Consider the following 20,601-nt stretch of genomic DNA (forward strand, 5'->3'; position numbering starts at 1 on the left):
GCTCTCATGGGGAGAAAAGAGCAGAAAGTCATTGGGATTCCAGTGCGGCCAAGAGTCATGCAGCCCTGTGACACAATTGTGGTATCAGCACAAGAGGAATCACCCATAACCTGAGATAGAAAGACACAAGGATGAAATATGAAGTGCAGGAGGATGGGGACAGTGTGTTTGGGACTGGGCTGAACACCACATTCCCCTAGGATCACAACCAAAAAGGGGAAAGTCAGCTGTGGTGCATCAACACCTCACACGAGCGACAGACGAAAAGAGCAGAGACCGAAGGACAGCACCTGCCGCCCCTGCTCTCTGGTGCCATTGCCCGCCCCAGCTTCCATCGGCAGGAGAAATAGTCTTTCCCTTCTCCCCAGATGCGCACCTCTCACCATCCTTTGGCTGCTCTAGCAGCTCTCACCTCACAATTCCCAACAGGAGTGGGAGAGCTCGGCAGCCTCTCGGTGAAACGGGAGCTGAGAAAGTGTCCCACCTCTGTCCCCTCGCCGCCTCTCTGCACCCCGGCTCTGGCAGCGCTCCTGGGACGCTCGGGGATGGCGAGCTGCAGAGAGGCGGCGAGGTCGGCGGTACCCGGGGGTCGGAGTAACTCCGCGGGGCAAGGGCGGGCTCCTCGCACGGCCGCCGTGCAACAAGTCCCGGCGCCGGGAGCGGGAGCACAGCCCGCCGTGCGCCTCCCGGAGCCGGCCGGCCCTGCTCTCCCCGAGCCAGCCTTCGGCTCCGGCGGCAGGACGGCGGTCCGGCTGCCCGGCGGGAAGGCTGGAAGCTCGGCCCGGCTCGGCCCGGCCCGGCTCGCAGCCCCGGCTGGCTCCCCGGCTGGCCCCGCCGGCTGCCAGCACAGCCGCTGCCCGGGCCGGGGCAAGGGCAAGGGCAGGGGCGAACCGCAGGCGGGCTCCACCTCAGCACGGGAAAATGCAAAAGAAACGGGATCTTGATCCGTTCTTTCTGCTTTCCTTTTGTCTCCTGTTTTTTCTTTTCTTTTTTTTTTTTTCTTTTTTCTTTTTTTTTTTTTTTTTTTGCGGGGGGGGGGGTTGTCCCTTTTTATGACAGCGAGGGCACAAGGCGAGTGAGGAGGCGGAATCGTCTCGGCAGCCGCTGCATTTTGTGTGGAAGCCGCTCGGGGGTTCATTAATATCATTAGCATTTAACCCCCTCCCTGCCCCCTCCCCTTCCCAGCGCGGGGTGACGTCACGCGGCGGCAGGAGTTGGGGGGAACGCGAGGGAAGCTCAGTGGGCAAGGGGCGTCCCTCTCCCCTCCCCGCCGCTGCCTGTCACAGCCTCTCTGCCGATATTATAGGGGCCGAAGCCTGGAGCTCAAAGCGCGAAGTCAGCCAGTGTAATGAACTTCTGGAAACCTTTCCCTTTTTATACCATTCAGTTTCTGAGAGGCAGAGACTGCCTCCTCTGACGCCTTTTCCCCCTTTCCATTATTTTTCCAGGCTCTGATCTCCCTGCTCGCTGCACCGAGGCGCTCGGCGCAGAGCCCCGCTCCCTATCCTACCTTCTCCTTCGTCTCATTGTTGTCCTGGCTGCTGTGGCTCTCGCTTGCCTTCCAGGAGTGCGGTGGCGAGTACAGTCGCACCCCCAGCACCCTCCCAGGGTCCCGAGAGCATCTACTCGCAGAGGGGCAGCCAGGGGCCTCCGACTTTGGGTCACTTCGTTGTTTTTTTTCTTTTTTCCTTCTTCTTTTTTTTTTTTTTTTTCATTTTGCTCCACTTTTTTTTTTTTCTTTTCCCCCCTTTCCGCGTCCCCGCAGCTTGCCCCCGTCCCTCGGGAGGACATCGCTGGGGGAGCGGGGCTGCGGCGAGGATGTGCCGGGCCCCGCGGCGGAGCCAGCAGTGAGCACCCAAGGGAGGCACCTGCCCCGCGGAGCAGGGGGGCCCCCGGGGGGGCCGCACCGCCTCGCCCCGGCGCCGACACTTCGCCCCGAGTTTAACGACTCACGGGGGCTTCGAGCATGAGCAAGCCGGCGGGATCAACAAGTGGGTAATAACGCGGTGGAGGCTTCGAGCAGCCTTCCCGAGGCCGGCTGCAGCCTGGCCTGGGGGGCGGGAGGTGGAGGGGAGGGAGAGGAAGGGGAGGGGGGGTTGTGGCTTGGGATTGCACCCCCCCACACCCCGCGCCCAATTGAAAAAGAAGTGTATATTTCCAACCGGAGTGGCAACGAATATACAGGCTCGGAGTTGCCCCGATGGAGTTTGGGCCTGGGGCTTACAAAAAGCCGCTTTCCAGCTGCGTGCCGCGGCTTTCCGCGCTGGGAACCGGGGCAGAAGCCTGTAGGCAGCGAACCCCCGGGAAGGCGGCTCCGCCGACGGCGGGGAGGGGGCTGGTTCCGCCGGGACGCGGGCGGTTGCGTGCGGGTCTCCGGTACTGGGGCGGAGGGAGGAAGGTTTGGGTTTAAAAGGCATTTCGGCGTTGAAATGTACTGGTTTTCTCACGGACTTTATGCAACCTTCTGCGACATAATAATTTCTTTTTAGGAGTTTGAAACTCCGATCACTCAATTACACGGAATCGCGTAAGCAACTCAGTCGAAGGAGGATTTAAATGCAATACTTTGCACACCATTCCCAGTTACAACAAATAATCCTGCAACGAGGAAAGCAGAAACAACTTAAAAGTCACATTTTCCTTAATCCTAAATCCATGCACCTCATAACTGGGGAATTTAAAGCATGACTAACCGCTCTTACAGAATGGCTCAATCCGTATAATCCCAATGGGACTTTCGGAGTTTGTAATATGGATGGAGTCAGTAACAAAGGGGGAAAAAATACCCAATCCAATTTAATGTCTGACAAGTGATGGATCGGACAGCTATTTCCTCTGCGCTCCGACAGGCTCCCGGGGTTGCGGAGCGGCGGCAAAGGGAGGCAAAGCCGGGAGGCAAAGCGGGGAGGGACCCGCCGCGGTACCTGCCACCGGCCGCCCCCCGCCAGCCCCGCGGCCTTCTCCTCGCCGCTGACCTCCATTATTTTGACCCGAGTCCGCCCTTTGTCCGCGGGGGCCGGGAAGCCGGGGGGAGGGAGGGGGCGCGGCGGCGGGGCCCAGGGGCAGTCGGGGGCCGCGGCGCGGAGGTCGCGCGTGGAGGAGGCGGGCGGCGCGGAGCCCCCGGTGCTGCGGCCGAGCTGACGCCGCTTGGGCGTCGTTGGTTTGTCCTCCTTCCTCCGTGGGGCTGAGCGCGGCATCTTTCTGCCCCAGCCCCGCGAGGCGGGAAATAAAATTGTAGTCGATGTAATAAGGTACTAACCGGTGAAGGAGACTGGGCCAGCGGCTAAAAAAACTGCGGCGGCCGGGGCTGCTTCCGCCGGCTGCGCTCCCCAGGCTGCCCGAGAAGCGCGAGGCAGCCGGAGCGGGATCGGGCCCGTAGGCAGCCGCGCCGGGACGTTATCGGGGCTCCTGGCAGGTTTCTGGGTGATAAGGAAGGGACAGGAAGGACCGGGGAGTCTTGTTCCCAAAGGACGGCGGAGCTTCTGCCGGAGACATTTTGCGGAGGTGAAAACCCGCCAGGCTGGACCGTGCCTCCGGTCTCACGGCGCTGAGCGACCCCCGGCCACTGCCGCCGCTTTCACTGATGACCCCCTGACCTCTGGGGACCTCCCGAAAGGGACCCTCAGGCCCGACTCAGTCAAATCCCACAGGCATGGGCACACGCTGCGTCTCCTCAGCGCCGGGGCCCGAGCCCAGCCTGCCTCAGCAGCGCACGCAAAAGCCCGACCAGCTGTTCCAGGGCCTGGGCGCTCGTCCCGGGGGTCCTGAGGGGCTCCCGGGCAAGGGGGCTGCGCCTTGGCTTTTCTGCCCGCCGGTGGGCGCCCGGCGATGTCAGCTGCGATTTCTGCCTGGGTGGTAACAAGACCCCATCCCGCCGTCCTCCGAGCCCAGACTAACTTCTTTCAACAGCCTCTGATGGTAATTACAGTAATCGGGGCTGCCATATATCCTTTAAGCAATTATGACACACAAAAAAAGCCCCCCAAGGACCCCCTGTCGTGGGATGTTCAAAACGGTTTCCCTGCTGAACAGAAATCCCATTTTCTTAGCGCTAAAACTTCTGAGACGAAGCGGTACCTCGGGGAACCGGAGCGCTTTTAAACAGAGTTAATCAGTTATCGCATGACCCCGTGTCAAGCTTACATTTTTCCCTTCCCACCACCCGCCCTGCCTCTTACCCATCTACTTATTTCATATTTTGCCCTGCACAAAAGTTTTCTCATAACACCCCCCGCGGGGCAGGGATGGGGTTTGGGGGGTGGAGGGGGGTGGGCAGAGCGCGGCCGGGCGGACGGCGGGACGGGGCGGCCCCGCAAACGCGCAACGTGGGGGGCTCCAGCCGCTCCCTCCGCCGTGTCCCCCATCCCCGTCCACCGCCTCGCCGGGGGCCACGGAACTGAGCAGACCGGCCACGCTGCTCCGGCGGCTGGAAACGTGGTTATGTGGGTTTGGCGAGGTGCTCCAGGTGCTCGCGATTTATAGGAGAAATATAGAGACGTGTAAGGAATATATGCGCCAGATGTTTACATGCATGCTGTGGATATGTACGTACATAGTGCATAGGATTTTTTTTAAAGCGGCTCCCAAACTTAAAATCCGTGTGGGAAAAACTAACACAAGTTTCTTCCGTCTCCACTGGCCGACTTTAGCGCCGGAGGAGCTGAGCCAGCTGCCCCGCACCGCAGGTCGGCCGGGGAAGCGGGGACCCCGTGGCTGCCTGGTGGCCGGGGGGGGCTGGCGGTCACACGGCGGGCCCGGGTGGGCGGCCGCGGCCGGGGCCCGCTGCCGAGGGAAGGGGAGCGGACGTGGGTCCTGACGCCGGGAGCCGCGGTGGGACGGGGTGCGCGGGGGCAGCGCAGCAGTGCCGGGCTCAGCACCGGGATGCATCACCGCTGCACGTACCGCTTCAGTGTCTCTCCCCCCACCCCCAGCCTGCCCCTCCTCCTCCTCCTCCTCCTCCTTTGTGTGCGTGCGTGTGGATCCTCGCTCTCCCCGTGGATGCTAAGGACTGGAGAGGGAAGTCGGGCGCTTTCCCCCGTTTGCATTGTGCGATATCCGAATTCCCATGCTACACTTTTTGACGGGTCACTGGTGCCCCAATAGGCAGGTGGCAAGGAGGGCTTGTAATTACACACTCCCAGAAACCGTGCCTTGGCCTCAGCCCTCTTCACGGGCACCTACCTGCAGCTCCAAAGCCGCGGTTTGCTCGCAGGCAGTGGGGCGGGGGGGGCATCCTTCAGCTGCGCTCCTTATTAATTGCGCAAAAGTTTTCTATTCTTTAACCTCTCCCCCCCCTCCCACCTTCCCTCCCTCCGCCACCCCTCCCTCTCGCAGTCCCTAACCTAATCCCCGTCCCTCTCGCCGTGTTGTGTATAGCAGCTGTCGGGTTTCATTTAGGGGAGAAGCTGGCAGCTTGTGCTCATTGGAGGCAGTCAAACGAGTTTCAATGGGCAAAATCATTAAGTTAACACTTTATCTAATGTCCCTATTGTCTGCCAGCAGGCATTGTCTTAGAGCCTTAGTGCAGACATGTCTGAAAGTATCTCGGACTCCTAAATTCTCTAGGGAGCGAGAGGAGCCCCTGCGGCCTGTTTCCATTGCTCCCCTTCTGCCCCCCAGCACCGCTCCGCACGCTGCCGCTTTTCCCCCTCCAGCCTTCATCCTCACCCACCCATAGCCGGGGCTCTCCCTGAACTAATTCCAAACAAATATAGTGGCTCAGAGACCACTCCATTGGAGTTTGGAGACCAAGGTTTGGTGAGAGGGACTGAATTTCTAACTTAAGTTCTGGTAAGAGAGAAGGCTGTTTGAGGCAGAGGGAAGAAGAAGAGAAGAGAAGAGAAGAGAAGAGAAGAGAAGAGAAGAGAAGAGAAGAGAAGAGAAGAGAAGAGAAGAGAAGAGAAGAGAAGAGAAGAGAAGAGAAGAGAAGGAGAAGGAGAAGGAGAAGGAGAAGGAGAAGGAGAAGGAGAAGGAGAAGGAGAAGGAGAAGGAGAATAAAACACGGAAAGGAAAATGGAAATAAAAAGAAAAGAAAATAATTAAAGGAAAAAGAAAAAGAAACAAGGTAAAGGAAAAGAAGAATGTAAAGAAACAAAAAGAAAAAATATAGGAAAAAGAAAAAATAAAGGAAAAAAAAAGAAGAAAAAGGAAAAGAAAAAGAAAAAGAAAAAAGAAAAGCAAAAGAAAAAGTAAAAGAAGGAAAGAGAGAAAAATAAAAGAAAAAGAGACAGCAGACCAGAGAAGAAATAAATCAGAGAAAAGGCAGAAGCCGAGCGGGGTTTTGGCGGGTTTCTTGAGCCGGGCTGCATTAGTCTCTGTACGAGTTTTTACATCTCCCTGAGAGCGTTTGCAATTCTAGTCAAAGCCGGTGCGAAAGCAGCGCCCGGCAGAGCGGGGGCTGTGGGCGAGGCGGAGCGGAGCAGAGGGGAGCGGAACAGAGGGGCACTGCCCGCCAGCCAGGCTCCCGGCCCGCTGACTCCTCCGCGCACAAAACGGAGACGGAAAGTTTTGCTGCAGGTTTTGGGGTGAAGAAAATGGCACGCCTTCCCTGCGGAGGAAATCAGCCCCCTTTCACCAGGGTTGCTAGCGGGGAGAGGAGGTTACTTGGCTTCACGGTCATTTTATTTTGTTTTGGTTTGGTTTATTCTGTGCATCGGTCTCCTGACTGCTCTCCTGCCCAGGGAAAGCGCCGTCCTCTGCCGAGCGCCAGAAAGAGAGGGAAACACACACCCCCCTCACCAAACCCCCCGAATTCCGCCCCCTCCCCCCTCATCCTCACTTCTAGCAGGCAACACTGCTGCTCCCGCTGCTGTAATCTTCCCTTCCAAAATGGGTCTTGGCGATTATAGAAGATCCAAATAAACGTAGCGGGGCATGAATAATGCTCATTGTAGAAAACTGACACTTGCTCAAGGAAAAGAAAGTTGGCTATAAAATCACTTCATTATTTGCTTGTACTGCGGTTCTGGGGCTAATCCCTCTGGAGGTCAGATTGCTGAGCGCTCTCTCTCTCCCTCTTTCCCTTCTCTGCTTTCAGGTCGCATTTTAGACATCCCTTGCAAAGTGTGTGGGGACCGCAGCTCCGGGAAGCACTATGGGGTTTATGCCTGCGATGGGTGCTCGGGATTTTTCAAGCGGAGCATCAGGAGGAATAGGACTTATGTTTGCAAATCAGGAAATCAGGTACCAGACGCAGGCCAGCCCCCTCACCGCCTGCACCCCCTACTCTGCATTTCCCCAGGGGTCCGCATTGCCCTTGCCCCACCCACAGAGAGACACCCGCAGCAAGATGTAGCAGCCACGCAGCCTCACTCTCCCTTCCCAGGGGGTCTCGGGCCGAGGCCGGGAGCTGGGTGTCCCAGCCCGCCTCCCCCCGGCACTTCCCCCCGCCCCAGCCCACTCGAGAGGATGGGGGAGATGCGCAGGGAGAAGGAGGGATGGGGGCAGGGGGAGGGCGCAGCCAGCACACCGCCTGGTTGTGGGAGGACAGAGAGGGGCAGCCTCTCGGTGAGCCTCAGCACTGCCAGGCGATGGACAACCGTGCGTTTACACTCCGGCGTGTCGTGCCCTCGCCCAGGCGGAGGCAGCTCCGCTTTTTCCCTTCCTACTCCGGCCGCTCTCCCTTCCACTCCCGCACCGTCCCCGCGGGGACGTGGGGCTGGGAACGCGGAGGGATGCGCGGTGCACCGGGGCACCCCGAGGGGGCGGCGCCGCCGTCGCTGTCTCGGGTGCTGAAGGCGGCCCGGCCCGCCCCGCCCGGCCCGCCCTGTCCCGGGGCCGAGCACCTGGCACGGCCCGGCACGGCGCACGCACGGGCGGCCCCTCCGCGCCTCCCGCAGCCGCGGGGCCGGCGCCTGGGGCCGGCGGGGTGGGCGCGCTGCTGCCCCCGGCCCGACGGCTAGCTGTGTTGCAGGGAGGTTGCCCGGTGGACAAGACGCACAGGAACCAGTGCCGAGCCTGCCGGCTGAAGAAGTGCTTGGAGGTCAACATGAACAAAGATGGTACCTGCTCCCCCTCTCCCGGGGCTGGGGTGGCGGGGCAGCAGGTGGGAGCTGCTCTGAACCGAGGAGCGCTGTGTAACTCCGGTGTCTCCTTGCCCTGGCCACTAATGACCCTCCCATCCTGCGGCAGCCTCAGACACTTCTCCCCAGACACGTCTTGGGCGGGGGGGCACCGGGCTGGCCTCAGAAAATTGCAGGGAGGGAGGGAAGCCCGGTCGAGCAGTGCAGGACACCCAGTGCGGATCCCCGAGGTGACCCCCTCGTCTCTCTTTGATGCCCCACAGCGGTGCAGCACGAGCGGGGTCCCCGGACGTCGACGATACGGAAGCAGGTGGCCCTCTACTTCCGCGGGCACAAGGAGGAGAGCGGCGGAGCCCCGCACTTCCCCGCTGCCGCCCTGCCGGCACCCGCGTTCTTCACCGCCGTCTCCCAGCTGGAGCCCCATGGCCTGGAGCTGGCCGCTGTCACTGGCACCCCGGAGAGACAAGCTCTCGTGGGCCTGGCACAGCCCACCCCAAAGGTCAGCCACTGCCCTGGCCCCCGGCGGGCTGCAAACCCTGCTGCTGAGGTGCCTGCAACCTGTCGGCTCCTTCCTGCCTCTGGGGTAGACATGGCAAACAAAAAGGCTTGAAGCTTTGTGGGTTGTGGTGGGGACTTTTGTTACATCCCTAAAAGCACTGAGGATATGAGGTGCAATGCCCTCTGGAGAAGGGGTATGCAGCAGGACCAACTGATAACCTGCTCCATGCAAACCCTGTCTCTCACACTTTCTTATACCTTCATGGCTGCAGAAATGCTCCTCCTGCCTGGAGCCCGTCCACAAGTCAGTTTTAAACCTTGTTTCACAAGGAATACAATCCCTGTGAATGAGTTTTCTTCAGCAAAATGCCAACCTCCACAGTGGTGCAGTTCAGAAAGTACTTTGTGTACTGACCAAAGCCTGCAACTTGTCCCCACAGACACAAAACCCAAGCTTGGCTAAGCTGGCTCTCTGCACTTCTTGGTTGTGACATTTCCTAAGCAGCCCAGTGGAAGCACTGCCGTGGCCTCAGCTGCACAGGAATTAGCTGCAAGGCGATGTTTTTCATTAGCCCATTTGCAACGGCATTTTGTGTCTTCACAGCATCTAGAAAATCACAGAAGAAACTGCTTAAATAGTTCTGCATGTTCAGAGCTGGTATCTTGGCAGAACCCATCATAAACGTGGTCACAACATATAGTTTTACGTGGTAATTTTGAAAAATGTTGAATCAGAAATTATTTGGCAAGAAAATGTAACACACACTTGAAAACAATTCCATTCAAACCCTACACAGCCTCTAGATAGTTATGCTTAGCTCTGTGCATCTCCTTATGCCTGTTGCAGTCAGGGAGCAAGATGAATGTTTAGGCTAAATGAATATTTACTGCTTTGCTGAGCAGGGCTGGAATGCTAAATCAGCTTCTGAAGCAAGGTTACAAACTACATATTGCTAATCAAATTTTTATTCTTGTAACTCTGCTATCAGAGGTGTGGTGTTGTGTAACCCAGTAAAGCATCACACATAATTTCGGTACATTTCACACCCCCCTCTCCACCCTCCCCCCCCCCCCCCCCCGATGTAATAATTTCATTCTCCTTTCAACCTCCTACTCTGAACAGTTTCTTTAGCACAGCTCATCCACACGGATAAGCAGCAAGGAGCACTTTGGAGTGAGCCCACTGTAAGCAATGCCCTCTGCTTGCAGAACAAGAGAGTGCACACTCTGTATGAGCATGAGCAGGAGCACTGAATGTAGGGGACAGGAAGACCAGGCTGCCTTGGTGACACTGTATGAAATGGCTTTATTTTCTTTTTGACATTAGTACCCACATGAAGTCAACGGTACCCCTATGTATCTCTATGAAGTGGCCACTGAATCCGTCTGCGAGTCAGCAGCCAGACTTCTGTTCATGAGCATCAAGTGGGCCAAAAGTGTCCCAGCCTTCTCCACCTTGTCCTTGCAAGACCAGGTAAGGCACTGGCAGTGGGAGTGGCATCGGCCTGGCCTGCCTGTTAAAGAAGGCTCAGACATCACATTGGGTCCTGAACTTACAGCCCTAGACCTTGAAATCCGTAAATGAACTTCAGCAGCTCTGAACTTCAGTGCAGAGTTTCAGTCTGTCCCTGAAAACCAGGCAGTGATTTAGAAACTGCTTTCCTCCAACTTTTATCTCATGAAGCAAGTGAAAATCAAGCCAGGAAAAAGAAATCTAATACAAAATGAATATTATGGAAGGACAAGTGCTAAAGGAGGAATCACCAGGCTGCAGACCAAGCTTAGCAGGCCAAAACTACTTCTCTACTTGTAGGACAATTTTCCTTCCATAAAATGGGGAACAGCATCTTACTTTGCTTTTTTGGGATGAGAAATGCTTAGTTAAACTTACGGTCTCAGGATATGGCTGAGGTGGTTTCTGAAGACCAATTCTCCTCCTCCTCCTTTAACAGCTCTTTCTCCTCATCCTCCCCCTACCCTCCTCCTCCTCCCTCTCCTCCTGCTCCTCTTCTTCTCCTCTCCTCTCAACTGTTTACACAGCCAACATTTTTTCCTTATTCACCTTGGCTTACAATTACATCAATATGGTGGAAACAGTATTTGGCCAGCTCCCAATATTTTTTACCATTAATTAAAATCTTCCCTAATGTGTTTTGTTTTCCTCTATGATAATTCACCTTTGCCTCAAGTAAATCATATGTAAACCATACAAGATGAAACAATTTCTTGATGACTTGATTCTTGATGAGGACTCAGTGTGCTTTGTATAATGCACCAATTTTAAAAAAAGTAATCAGATAATTGTAAAATGGAAGGGTGGATATCTACACAAAGCTCCAATCACAAAAGACATCTAATACTTTGATATGATTGAGCTAATTTACCAAAATGTTAACTAGAAAAACTGTGCCATAGACATTACATGGCAGGCATCAGAGGAACTAGTTCCTCTCCCCAGAAGCACATTGCAAGTGTTGCAGTTGATATGCAAATACGTATTTTGAACTAAAAGAAAAGAGCTTCTTGGAAAACCAATACTGTTTTCTACCTAAAGGTAAATCATGATGGCCACAATGTGTTATAAAGCTAAAGTATATAAAAATGTTCTATTTCTAGAACCAAACCCACGTTTTGAAATCTTTGTTGTGAAATTAGACAAAGAGGAATGCTGCTTAGCTCCACCTGCAGTCCTGCTACACAGTGAGGATGAAGGGAGCGATGAGACAGGGCCTGGGAGATCACACATGCCAGGAGGAAGACAACAATCCCAGTGTGGCATCCTGCTGCTCTCTAATCGTGTCTTCTGCTGCCACTAATCCAGCAGAGCACTGGGTCTGTCACAGTGAGCAACCAAAGAAACAGGCCCAAGAGTCAGGGACAAGATGCAGGTGCGCTGCTCCAGCAGCAGCCCCAGCACACGGGAGGAGATTGGGTCTATTTCTAGACCAGTGACGTCCACAGGAGGCTCCCTAGGCAAAGGCTTTATTTGACATGATAGGGAGGCATTTCCCACAACATCATCTCTGTTAGTGGAGGAGGCAGCAGGATCTGGGGGCAGGGGAAATCTCCATGGCATGTGACCAAGTATGCCTCAAACAGCAAGGCCTGCTTATTTTACCATAGATACCACAGTGCTCCCATTAAATAACCCACTACCTCTTTCACTTTCATAGAAGGGACTAATGTTAGTGAATAACGTATTAAAACCCCAACGTTTCCTTTACATCACTCTCACTTGCTGTACCTCATTGCGAGTCAGCTTCCTCAAAACTCAGCTCGAAAGCTTTGACTTGGGCCTCTTTCTGCATGATTCCCCTGTCATATTTAGGAGAGCTGGAGAAGAAATAACTCTGATTTTAATCACCTTATTTCATGAATAATCATACAGTTGATTTTTATAACATTGCTATTGCATTATTTAATTTGACAATGGCCCAGCTGTAAATGTCTGCGTTTCTCTTTTTGTATCCCTGACATCTGGCTGAGGAGAGTCTAAAATCTTTCCCTGAATTTTGCTTTTTTTTTTGTGCTCTTCTAAAAAGGCGAGTGCACTGTAATTTCAGGACTCTGGGACAGTTTTATCTTGAAGGCAAGGAAATAAATAGAAACCAATTTGCTGATAAAACACAAGTCTGAGCATTGCTGCATCATTTACCTCTGGTAAACCAGAGGCTGTGTCCCTTCCCTAGATTCATACCCATCTTGAATTGGAAACCACATAGCAAAAAATGTCATACCTCTAGTTCTGCTGGCCTGCACACCTGCCCACTTTATCTGTGAGACAGGTTGGCCCAATGCAGGTGACCAACAAAAGGTCACTCTAAGGATGGGGTTGATTAAGAAGCAAAACCCAGTTGTTCAGAAAGCCTGGTATTTGTTGTTTCTTTGAAGAAGAAGGGCTGAGTATGACTTCACCATGAGTTATTTTAATTGGTGGTTTTACAGACTTATGCATAGGCATGAAGAAAGCTTTAGCTATTGGAATAGTCTCTTATTTCTAAAGTCTTCTGACTTTAAAGACTTGGTGGGAAAGAAAATATGAAATTGATATCTTCCAGGAACCACCAGTCATTACCATTGTATCTGCATGAATGAATGACAAAAAAAGTTTTACAAAAGCAAATGAAAGGCTGGCCAATCATTTCCTATGTCATACAGACACCTGCACATCCATCAGGTGGGATTATCCAGAGGAGGGACTGGGTTTGCAAGCTGCAGTGGTTAGGAAACTTAAGAGCAGATTCATCTGCTCTCAGAAGAAAGCTGAGATGGGCATCACACTCTAGACACAACACCCCCTCCCTGTCTCCATTTCAGACAATAATCTGGGCAGGTTTTGGTACTGTAGAATCCAACGTAAGTGTTTTGAACAGCAACTGTATGCAGAGACACGAATACCTTCCTGTCACAATTTCTGTAGGTTATGTAGAAGTTCTGCAAAGCACACAGGGCAAAAAGGCATAAAATGGACATAACCCTACAGTGACAAGTTGAGGGCAGAGACTCTGAGAATTCTTCCTTCCATTCAGATTGGAACAGGGTGGTTTAAAACTTGCAGTCATGGAATCACAGGAGGGGTCAGGTTGGAAGGGATCATATCTGATCCAACCTCCCCGCTTAAGCAGGGTCATCCTAGAGCTCATTGCACAGGATTGTGTCCAGGCAGTTCTTGAATACCTCCAGTGAGAGAGACACCACAACTTCTCTGTGCAACCTGTTCCAATGTTCAATGCACAGTAAAGAAGTTTTTCCTCATGTTCAGGTGGATTTTCCTGTGCATTAGTTTCTGCCCATTGCCTCACGTCCTACTGGCTGGCAACAAGCAACACTGTTCTGAACAGCAATATTGTTAAGAGTTTGCACATAGATGAAGGATTCACTTGTACTGATGCTTTCTGTATCACCTACTACTTTCACATGTCTGATTCCAAGGAAATCATCATTAACTTGGTACAGCATCTTTTTTTACTTTGTTCTTCCTTACAGACTCTTTACATACTTAAAATACCCCCTTTCCTCTTTTCCTAAGAAGCTAAACTGCTGATAGTTTCAGGGACCATAGCAACATTAATAATTGCAGGTTTGGGGGTTTTGGTTTGGTGGCTTTGTTTTTTTTCTTTCTGAGTTTTGGGCAATCTGTTTTCACTGCATGGAGCTGCTAGAAGATACCTCCTGAGCCCACTACAGTTCTCACCCCTTCAAACCTCTGCCACCCTATTGTGTGACATGAGGTCCCAGCAACGTGTACACACCACCACATGCCCTTTGGCCATGAACTTCAGCTGAACCAGAGCTCCTCCAAACCTCTCCTCCAACTCTCATAAGAGTTGGTCTGGGCTAACAATCCATAGATGCCCTCAAGCTTAAACACGTCTGTTCTGGCTTTGCCAGTCTGCATTTCCAGAAGTTTTGTCTCCTCTTCAGATGCACCACTGCCTTTTCAGGGAAATCTTAAGCATTGCCTCAGAGAAAACAGAGAAAAACACAATCTCCATACAGACACGCAGTGTGCAAAAATTGCAGAGAACTAGCAATGCTGTCAGTGTAGGTGCCTGGATATTTGCATCTCTGAAAGGCAACAGCTCTTAGTGCCTGGAATTTCTGAGTGATTTTAAGCGAAAAAGCAGAAAAACAGGTGACACTGAGAAACTCTGCGTGTGTCCAGATGCGGTGCTTGACAGATCTAAAGACTTGCTTAGTAAGGAAGGGGTTATAAGGTGCATGTGTGCTCTAAAGCAGTGCTCCCTACACTGATGCAGGATGTTGTCCAGGCTTTTCTTCACAAAATTCTGCCTTCCCAAGGGAAACAAGTGTAATTCCCAGAGAGCAAGAGGAAAGCACGCATCCAACCTGCCCTAGAACAGCTATAAAAGTGCTGAAGGAGAGGAGAAGAGAACCCATAATATGCTGAGAAAGCAAGTGTGTTCATGTTGTGAGCAAATGCTCTGGGGAAAGAGTTCTCACTCTCTCTTTCTCCTCCTTTTTGGTCCACAACACGGTGCACAGTGAGCCAACCCTCAGTGTTTTTCTGCAATGCATAGACTTATTTCTAGACACCTTCTCAAAAGGCTAAGAGAAGAGCTAATGAATGCTGTGGGGGAAATACCATGACAGGCATTTAAAGTAGTTTTTAAAATAACAGAAATTTACATATTTAAATTGTTTATAAATCTATAAATTATACACTATGTTATATTGTACATCTATTGTATGACAGCTGATGCTTTTGGAAGATGCTTGGAGAGAACTGTTTGTTCTAGGAATAGCACAATGGGCCATTCCAGTTGATGCTAACACTCTACTGGCTGTATCTGGTAAGAATTGCACAATTTAATGACTTTGTTACAAAAATTACCATAAAAATACATTACTGAAAAAAGAACAACATGTAAAGAATAACAAATTCCTACTGAACAATAGAGCATACCTGTCATTTATAAATCTATATTTAAATGCAAATAATGTTGTTTTGTTGTATTCATGACTGCTTGCATTGTCATTTAAATGCAAATTACTGTGTTTGTTATCATCCAAGAGAAGATTTTATATTAACTTTCATACAATATAGTCAGTTTACATGGAACCAGATAGACAAGTGTGACAATAGAGAGGACATTGATACAGAGGATTTTGTCAGAAATCAATATAAAATAAAGCAAATGCCTTTAATATTATTTATTTCATCTGTTTCTGTTTCAGGCATGAACGGTGACAATACAGATTCTCAGAAGCTGAATAAAATTATTTCAGAAATACAGGCTTTACAGGAGGTTGTGGCTAGATTTAGACAACTTCGGCTAGATGCTACTGAATTTGCCTGTCTCAAATGCATTGTCACTTTTAAAGCTGGTAAGCAGAAAGGATCTCTTGCTTGTCTGCTCTGATAACTACGAGGTCGCTGCTTTAAAGTGTAAACGATGTTTTAAACTAGGCATAGCTTTGTATCACCCAGTAGTTTTCCCGGTATTGAATTCCAATTCATTGCTGCATTTTGAAAGGCTGACAGTGGAGTGCTGGGGAACTAATGGGAACATTTAATTTTCATTGATAGCACTAGCTGAACTGTTTTGACCCACCCAAGAGTCAAGCTGAACTAGTAACTGATCTGCTTTCCAGTGCCCACACACAGTGGTTCTGAACTGAGGAGTTTCCGAAATGCGGCCGCCATAGCAGCCCTTCAAGACGAAGCCCAGCTCACCCTGAACAGCTACATTCATACCAGGTCAGTGGTGTCTTCTATCAGTACTGCTGGCAGGTGTAGGGGTGAAATCCTGCTCTCATTGCACAGAAGGTGGCAGTTGCACTGACTGAAATGGGGACCAGGCTACTACAGAGTATACATTGGCTGTCAGCCTGCTGGGACTTGGCATTTCCTGATGAAATAGAACCATAGAAAATGTTGGAAAGGACCCTTAAAATCATCCAGTTCAACCATTAACACTGCCAAGTCCTTCATTAAATCATGTTCCCAAGTGCTACATCTACACGTCTTTTAAATACCTTCAGGGATGATGACTCCACCACTTCCCTGTGCAGTCTGTTCCAATGCTTGACAACGTTTTTGGGAAAGAAGTTTTTCCTAATATCCAAACTAAACCTCCATTGGTGCAACTTGAGGCTATTTCCTTCTGTCCTATTGCTTGTAACTGGGAAAAGGGACCAAAACCCACATGACTACAATTTCCTTTCAGGTAGAGAGTGATAAAGTCTCCCCTTAGCCTCCTTTTCTTCAGACTAAACAACCCCAACTCCCTCAGCTGTTGCTCTAGACCCTTAACCAGGACTCGAGCTCGAGACCCTTACCAGCTTTGCTGCTCCTCTTTGGGTGTGCTCCAGCACTTTGGTGTTTTAAAACAAATAGAAAAGTGCTAAAAGGAGAGCTCTTCCTCTGGGAAGTGATACCAGCTGTGCAACACTTTGCAGTTCAGAGGGCTACATTTTCCTCTACACTTTAATCAATCAAATACCACTAAAAGTCATGCTCAAAACATTCCATCTCAGACCAGTATGAGCTCTTTTCACCCACGATCTCCAGTTCCCATATAATCTCCTCCATTTTGCAGACACGGAAATCAGGACACAAGGAACTTAAGTGGCTCTTCCAAGATGCTGCCCTGAGTTTGTGCTCAGGTTGAAATGAAAACCCCAGAATTTGTGAATCCCATTGTGGTGCCGCAGCAAAGTCCTTTAGTTGCAGTGGAGGTCCATGAGACTTAAACAGTGGGAGATGGGAGCAGTGGAAGAGGAACTTCTGTAGTATTTTTTCCTTCTGAAACTTTGTTTTGCTGTCATAGTATCTCTGTCAGGCAGTTCTATCAGTATCAGAGATTAGACGGTAGCAGTTTCTGAAACACTTCTATTAGTCTACAGGGAATGGCCTGCACTAAGGATGGAAGTAAAAATGCGAATTCCATCCAGTTATGGCTGCTTCGGAGCAAAAAGAGTAACTGCTGCATAGCAGCCTCTTCCTGTTCCTAGGGAAGGCTTTTTCCATGAAGATTGCTCCCTGGAGACCCTACGTGAGACAGGGCCTTGGAGAGAGAAGCCAGGGAGGAATACATAGCCACAACTTCCCTTCCAAGCATGACAACTTTTCCACAGCATTTCTGTGTTGCTGGAAGTATTTAGATACTGTGCTACTCAGTATATGTTGTAAACAATATCCTTTTACAAGGGAAAAGTGCAGTCCACTGACAGGACTCTCACTCAGACTCCATTGTGAGAGGGCTTTCAGCCTGTGTGTTTCATCCTCAGGCTTGAATTTACCCTCCTGCCAGTGTCACAGCAGTATCAGCCCTTTGATCTCAGTGGAGTCGCTCTCAACAGGATGTAGTCTGGAGAAGCAGCGTGTTTCCCCAAACAACCTACACTTTCCTGTATGGAGACCACTGTAAGCAGAAGTTTGAGAATCACTGGCGTGTCAAGCCAGCATAAGCACAGCTAGACATACACGTCCTATGCTGTGTTAGCTTCAAAAGCTGAGAGAAATGATGGAAAATATCCTATACACAAACACATTACCTGGGGAAAAACACAGCTTCTTTAACAAAAACTTTCCTTACAAATGTCAATTGGTATTCAATGTATCTGCCAACCAAAAGGGGGTAAAGTGATTACCATGACAATCCAGCTGGTTTTAAACTGTACTTCAAATGACAGGCTAGTTATTACAAGTCAAGCTCTTCCCTGAACTGCATCAAGAACATTGTTGTATGAGGGACACAGCAGGTCCAGTCTCTGTATTGCTATTACTCTAGGGGAATAAACAAAGGAGCTAAACAAAACTCAGAAACCTTGTCCTATATTCTGCTGATTGCCACAGAGAGTTTTCCTTGGAGTCAACTTTCTTGCTCACACAAGTACAAAACACAGGGTTTTGGCACAGGAAGCATCACCCGTGCAATTTAGAAAATACTGGTCTTTTTCTATAAAATAAGGTTCTTCCTTTGAAAAAATATTTTAAAACTTCAACAAAATTCTTTTTCTCTCTGTCTCCCAGGTATCCCACACAACCCTGTCGTTTCGGAAAACTTCTATTGCTCTTACCAGCTTTACGTTCAATTAGTCCATCTACAATAGAAGAAGTGTTTTTCAAAAAGACCATTGGGAATGTACCAATTACAAGACTGCTTTCAGATATGTACAAATCCAGTGACATATAAATTACCTTAAAATAAACAATCAGGATGGACAGTTTGAGAAGAACTTCTATCTATGGAGAATAAGCCTCAACTAACAAAATCTACAGGAAGCATAAGCCTGGGAATGTTTAGTCCTTAAACTCATTGACAAAAAAGACCCCAGTAGATATGATTCTGCTGCTCTGAACAGAGTGATTTAGATCATGGAGAGAATGCTTTGTTCTACAGAAAAAGTGAAAGTGGTTGGAATTTGGCTGCTATTCCTGTTACTACAGGATGGAGGCAATTCAGATGCCAGTCATAGTTAACAAAGACTCTGCTATTCTCTCATTTAACTGGCAGATCTGAGACAAAATGTGAAAGAAGGTACTTTAGTTTGTTCAGTATTTGGAACCGGGTGACCAAACTTGGCTTCTGTTGTAACACAAGATGTGGTGGCCTTCAGAATTGTTTTAAAAGTAGCCTATGTTGGGAAAGTGTTTTTAATACGATAGGCAACATTTGAGACCAAGTTACCAAAACATTGCTTCTGCTATAATACATCATGAAGTGGCCTTCAGAACTGATTAAAAGGTAGCTTATGACGGCAGCTCCATTCTTCCTACAAAATGAACTGGTGATCTTTGATGCGGATGTCACCACAATTTGTTCGGTTAACATCTCAAAGACGGAAAAGCTTTATACATTTCCTCCCCGACCTTCCCTCCTTCTTCTTCCACACACACACAGACATACATTCACACACACACACACACACCTGAAAAGAGACAACACAAGAAAGGAAGACTAAAACAGCAAAACCAAATACAAAGGAGATGACCGCTTCAGTGACCTGCTGGCTGTCCCGTTGGCACAGTGCTGAAACCAAAGGCAACGGTGGCCAAACTCTTTGTCAATGAGATGTGCAGAGAAATGAAATGACTATTAAAAAATCAATGGAAGGAATTTTATTTCAAAGAAATAAAGGTTGTTGACTGATACAATGCTAACAATTTCCAAAAGTCTCCAATGCCTTTTTAGGAAACTCCAGGTTCTAATTTTGAAGCCTTGTTCATCTACACCCTCTCACACATAAAAACATTACAAGCTGCTTATTTGATGTATGAAAAATGTAGAAAAAAAAACATTTAAAGATAGCTGCTGTACTTTTCAAAATTTGATTTGTTATTAGGAACTAGCACTGAGAAAGATCAGCACTTGGACTATCATAGAATGAGTAAAACTTTTCCTGTACAAAGTGGATTAACTGATTTGTGAAGTAAAAAAGTTGTACTCATTGTATTTACAAAGAATAAAAATATATTGAATTTAAATTACTTTCCATTGTTCTTTTAACTGTTGTCCTTTATCAGCTTCTTTCACTGTCCCCTACTTACCAGGGAACAGAAATACTCTTTACTAAAATGGATTGCCTTAGATCCTGTGGAGTGTCCATCACTGGAGGTTTTTAAAAACAGATTAGACAAACATTAAAGGAGTAGCTTAGGTGATCCTGCCTTGTGAGATCCTGCATAGAGCTATTTTCTGTAATCCAAGTAAATTCCAGCTCCAACGTTTGTTTCTCAAGAAGGTGACATGTAGCTTTTTCTAGGATAAAACACTAAGTGCATCCGAGGTCTACCCCAGTATGTGCATTCTGTTGCAAGTTACTGCAATTTTTAATATCGGTGAACCGTGCAGCTAACAAAAGGTGATGAGAGCAAAAGTACTGATTCAATTAAAAAGACTGAGGTTTTATTAAGGTGTCTAACTGCATAATCACACCAAAGAAAGAGGGAAACAACTCCCAATCAACAGAACAAGTTGGCAATAGTAGGAGGGAAATGTATTGTTCAGATGGCAATGAGTAAGCCAAGAACCATGCATGCTAAAATGACAGGTGGAAGTATACTGTGTGTATTGATGGCTCACTGGTTTGCAGTGTCAAGGAATACAGGTCACAAGTGAAATCCTAGCTCTGTTGACTTCCAAGCTCAAAAATCTCACATGTTTCAGAGGTCAAAGTTTGAACCCCAGCTCTCTTCCATTTGTAGTCTGTTGGGTCTAACATTCTATCTTTTCCAAGACAGCCAGACCACAAATACACAAGATGAGTCACAGGCTATGGGACCTCAAAACATCTTCTATACAAACTAGCTCAGAGCACTTAAGAATGCACTTACCACAGGGGACAGCACGTTCTTAGAAAGAAACCAACAAACTCTTTATAATCCATTCTTCCTGCACCTGTAAAAATCTTCAACCATTTTCTGCTCTCTACACTGAAAATAACCTGATAGGGCAGAAAAAGCAATTGTGGTTCTCCACTCTGTGACAATTCAGTTTATGAGCTAAAGAAGTCGAACCCAGTGCTGCACAGAACCCATGACAGAATATTCATTCCAGTAAGATTCATGCTGCTGTCCCAGAGCAGCAATAAGCATGAACTGCATCCACCCTGC

General features: G+C 49.4%; 1 protein-coding gene across 3 annotated transcripts; it reads left to right on the forward strand.

The window, feature by feature from the left end:
* The first annotated feature begins 1,143 nt into the window (after positions 1 to 1,143).
* NR2E1 (nuclear receptor subfamily 2 group E member 1) lies at positions 1,144 to 19,473 on the forward strand. 3 transcript variants are annotated; one of them, XM_032101403.1, is made up of 10 exons: positions 1,144 to 1,345; positions 1,449 to 1,991; positions 7,037 to 7,182; positions 7,913 to 8,000; positions 8,285 to 8,520; positions 9,847 to 9,993; positions 14,737 to 14,833; positions 15,219 to 15,368; positions 15,636 to 15,741; positions 18,019 to 19,473. In XM_032101403.1, exons 2-10 carry the CDS (start codon positions 1,967 to 1,969, stop codon positions 18,179 to 18,181), a joined length of 1,158 nt encoding a protein of 385 aa, XP_031957294.1. In that variant the 5' UTR covers positions 1,144 to 1,345; positions 1,449 to 1,966; the 3' UTR covers positions 18,182 to 19,473. The 3 variants fall into 3 exon arrangements, with proteins under 3 accessions (XP_031957294.1, XP_031957293.1, XP_031957295.1); XM_032101404.1 differs by lacking the exons at positions 1,144 to 1,345; positions 1,449 to 1,991 and adding exons at positions 2,129 to 2,376; positions 4,066 to 4,073; XM_032101402.1 differs by having other exon boundaries at positions 1,144 to 1,991.
* Positions 19,474 to 20,601: the final 1,128 nt, after the last annotated feature.

Source organism: Corvus moneduloides, chromosome 3 (genome assembly GCF_009650955.1).
Source record: "Corvus moneduloides isolate bCorMon1 chromosome 3, bCorMon1.pri, whole genome shotgun sequence".
NCBI classification, from domain to species: Eukaryota; Metazoa; Chordata; class Aves; order Passeriformes; family Corvidae; genus Corvus; species Corvus moneduloides.

Excerpts from the sequence above, each read along its gene's own strand:
- NR2E1 (XM_032101404.1), top strand. The coding sequence starts at position 2,201 with ATGGAGTTTGGGCCTGGGGCTTACAAAAAGCCGCTTTCCAGCTGCGTG. Across the intron at positions 7,183-7,912 it reads TTTGCAAATCAGGAAATCAG|GGAGGTTGCCCGGTGGACAA; the intron begins GTACCAGACGCA and ends GCTGTGTTGCAG. Across the intron at positions 9,994-14,736 it reads CCTTGTCCTTGCAAGACCAG|CTGATGCTTTTGGAAGATGC; the intron begins GTAAGGCACTGG and ends ATTGTATGACAG.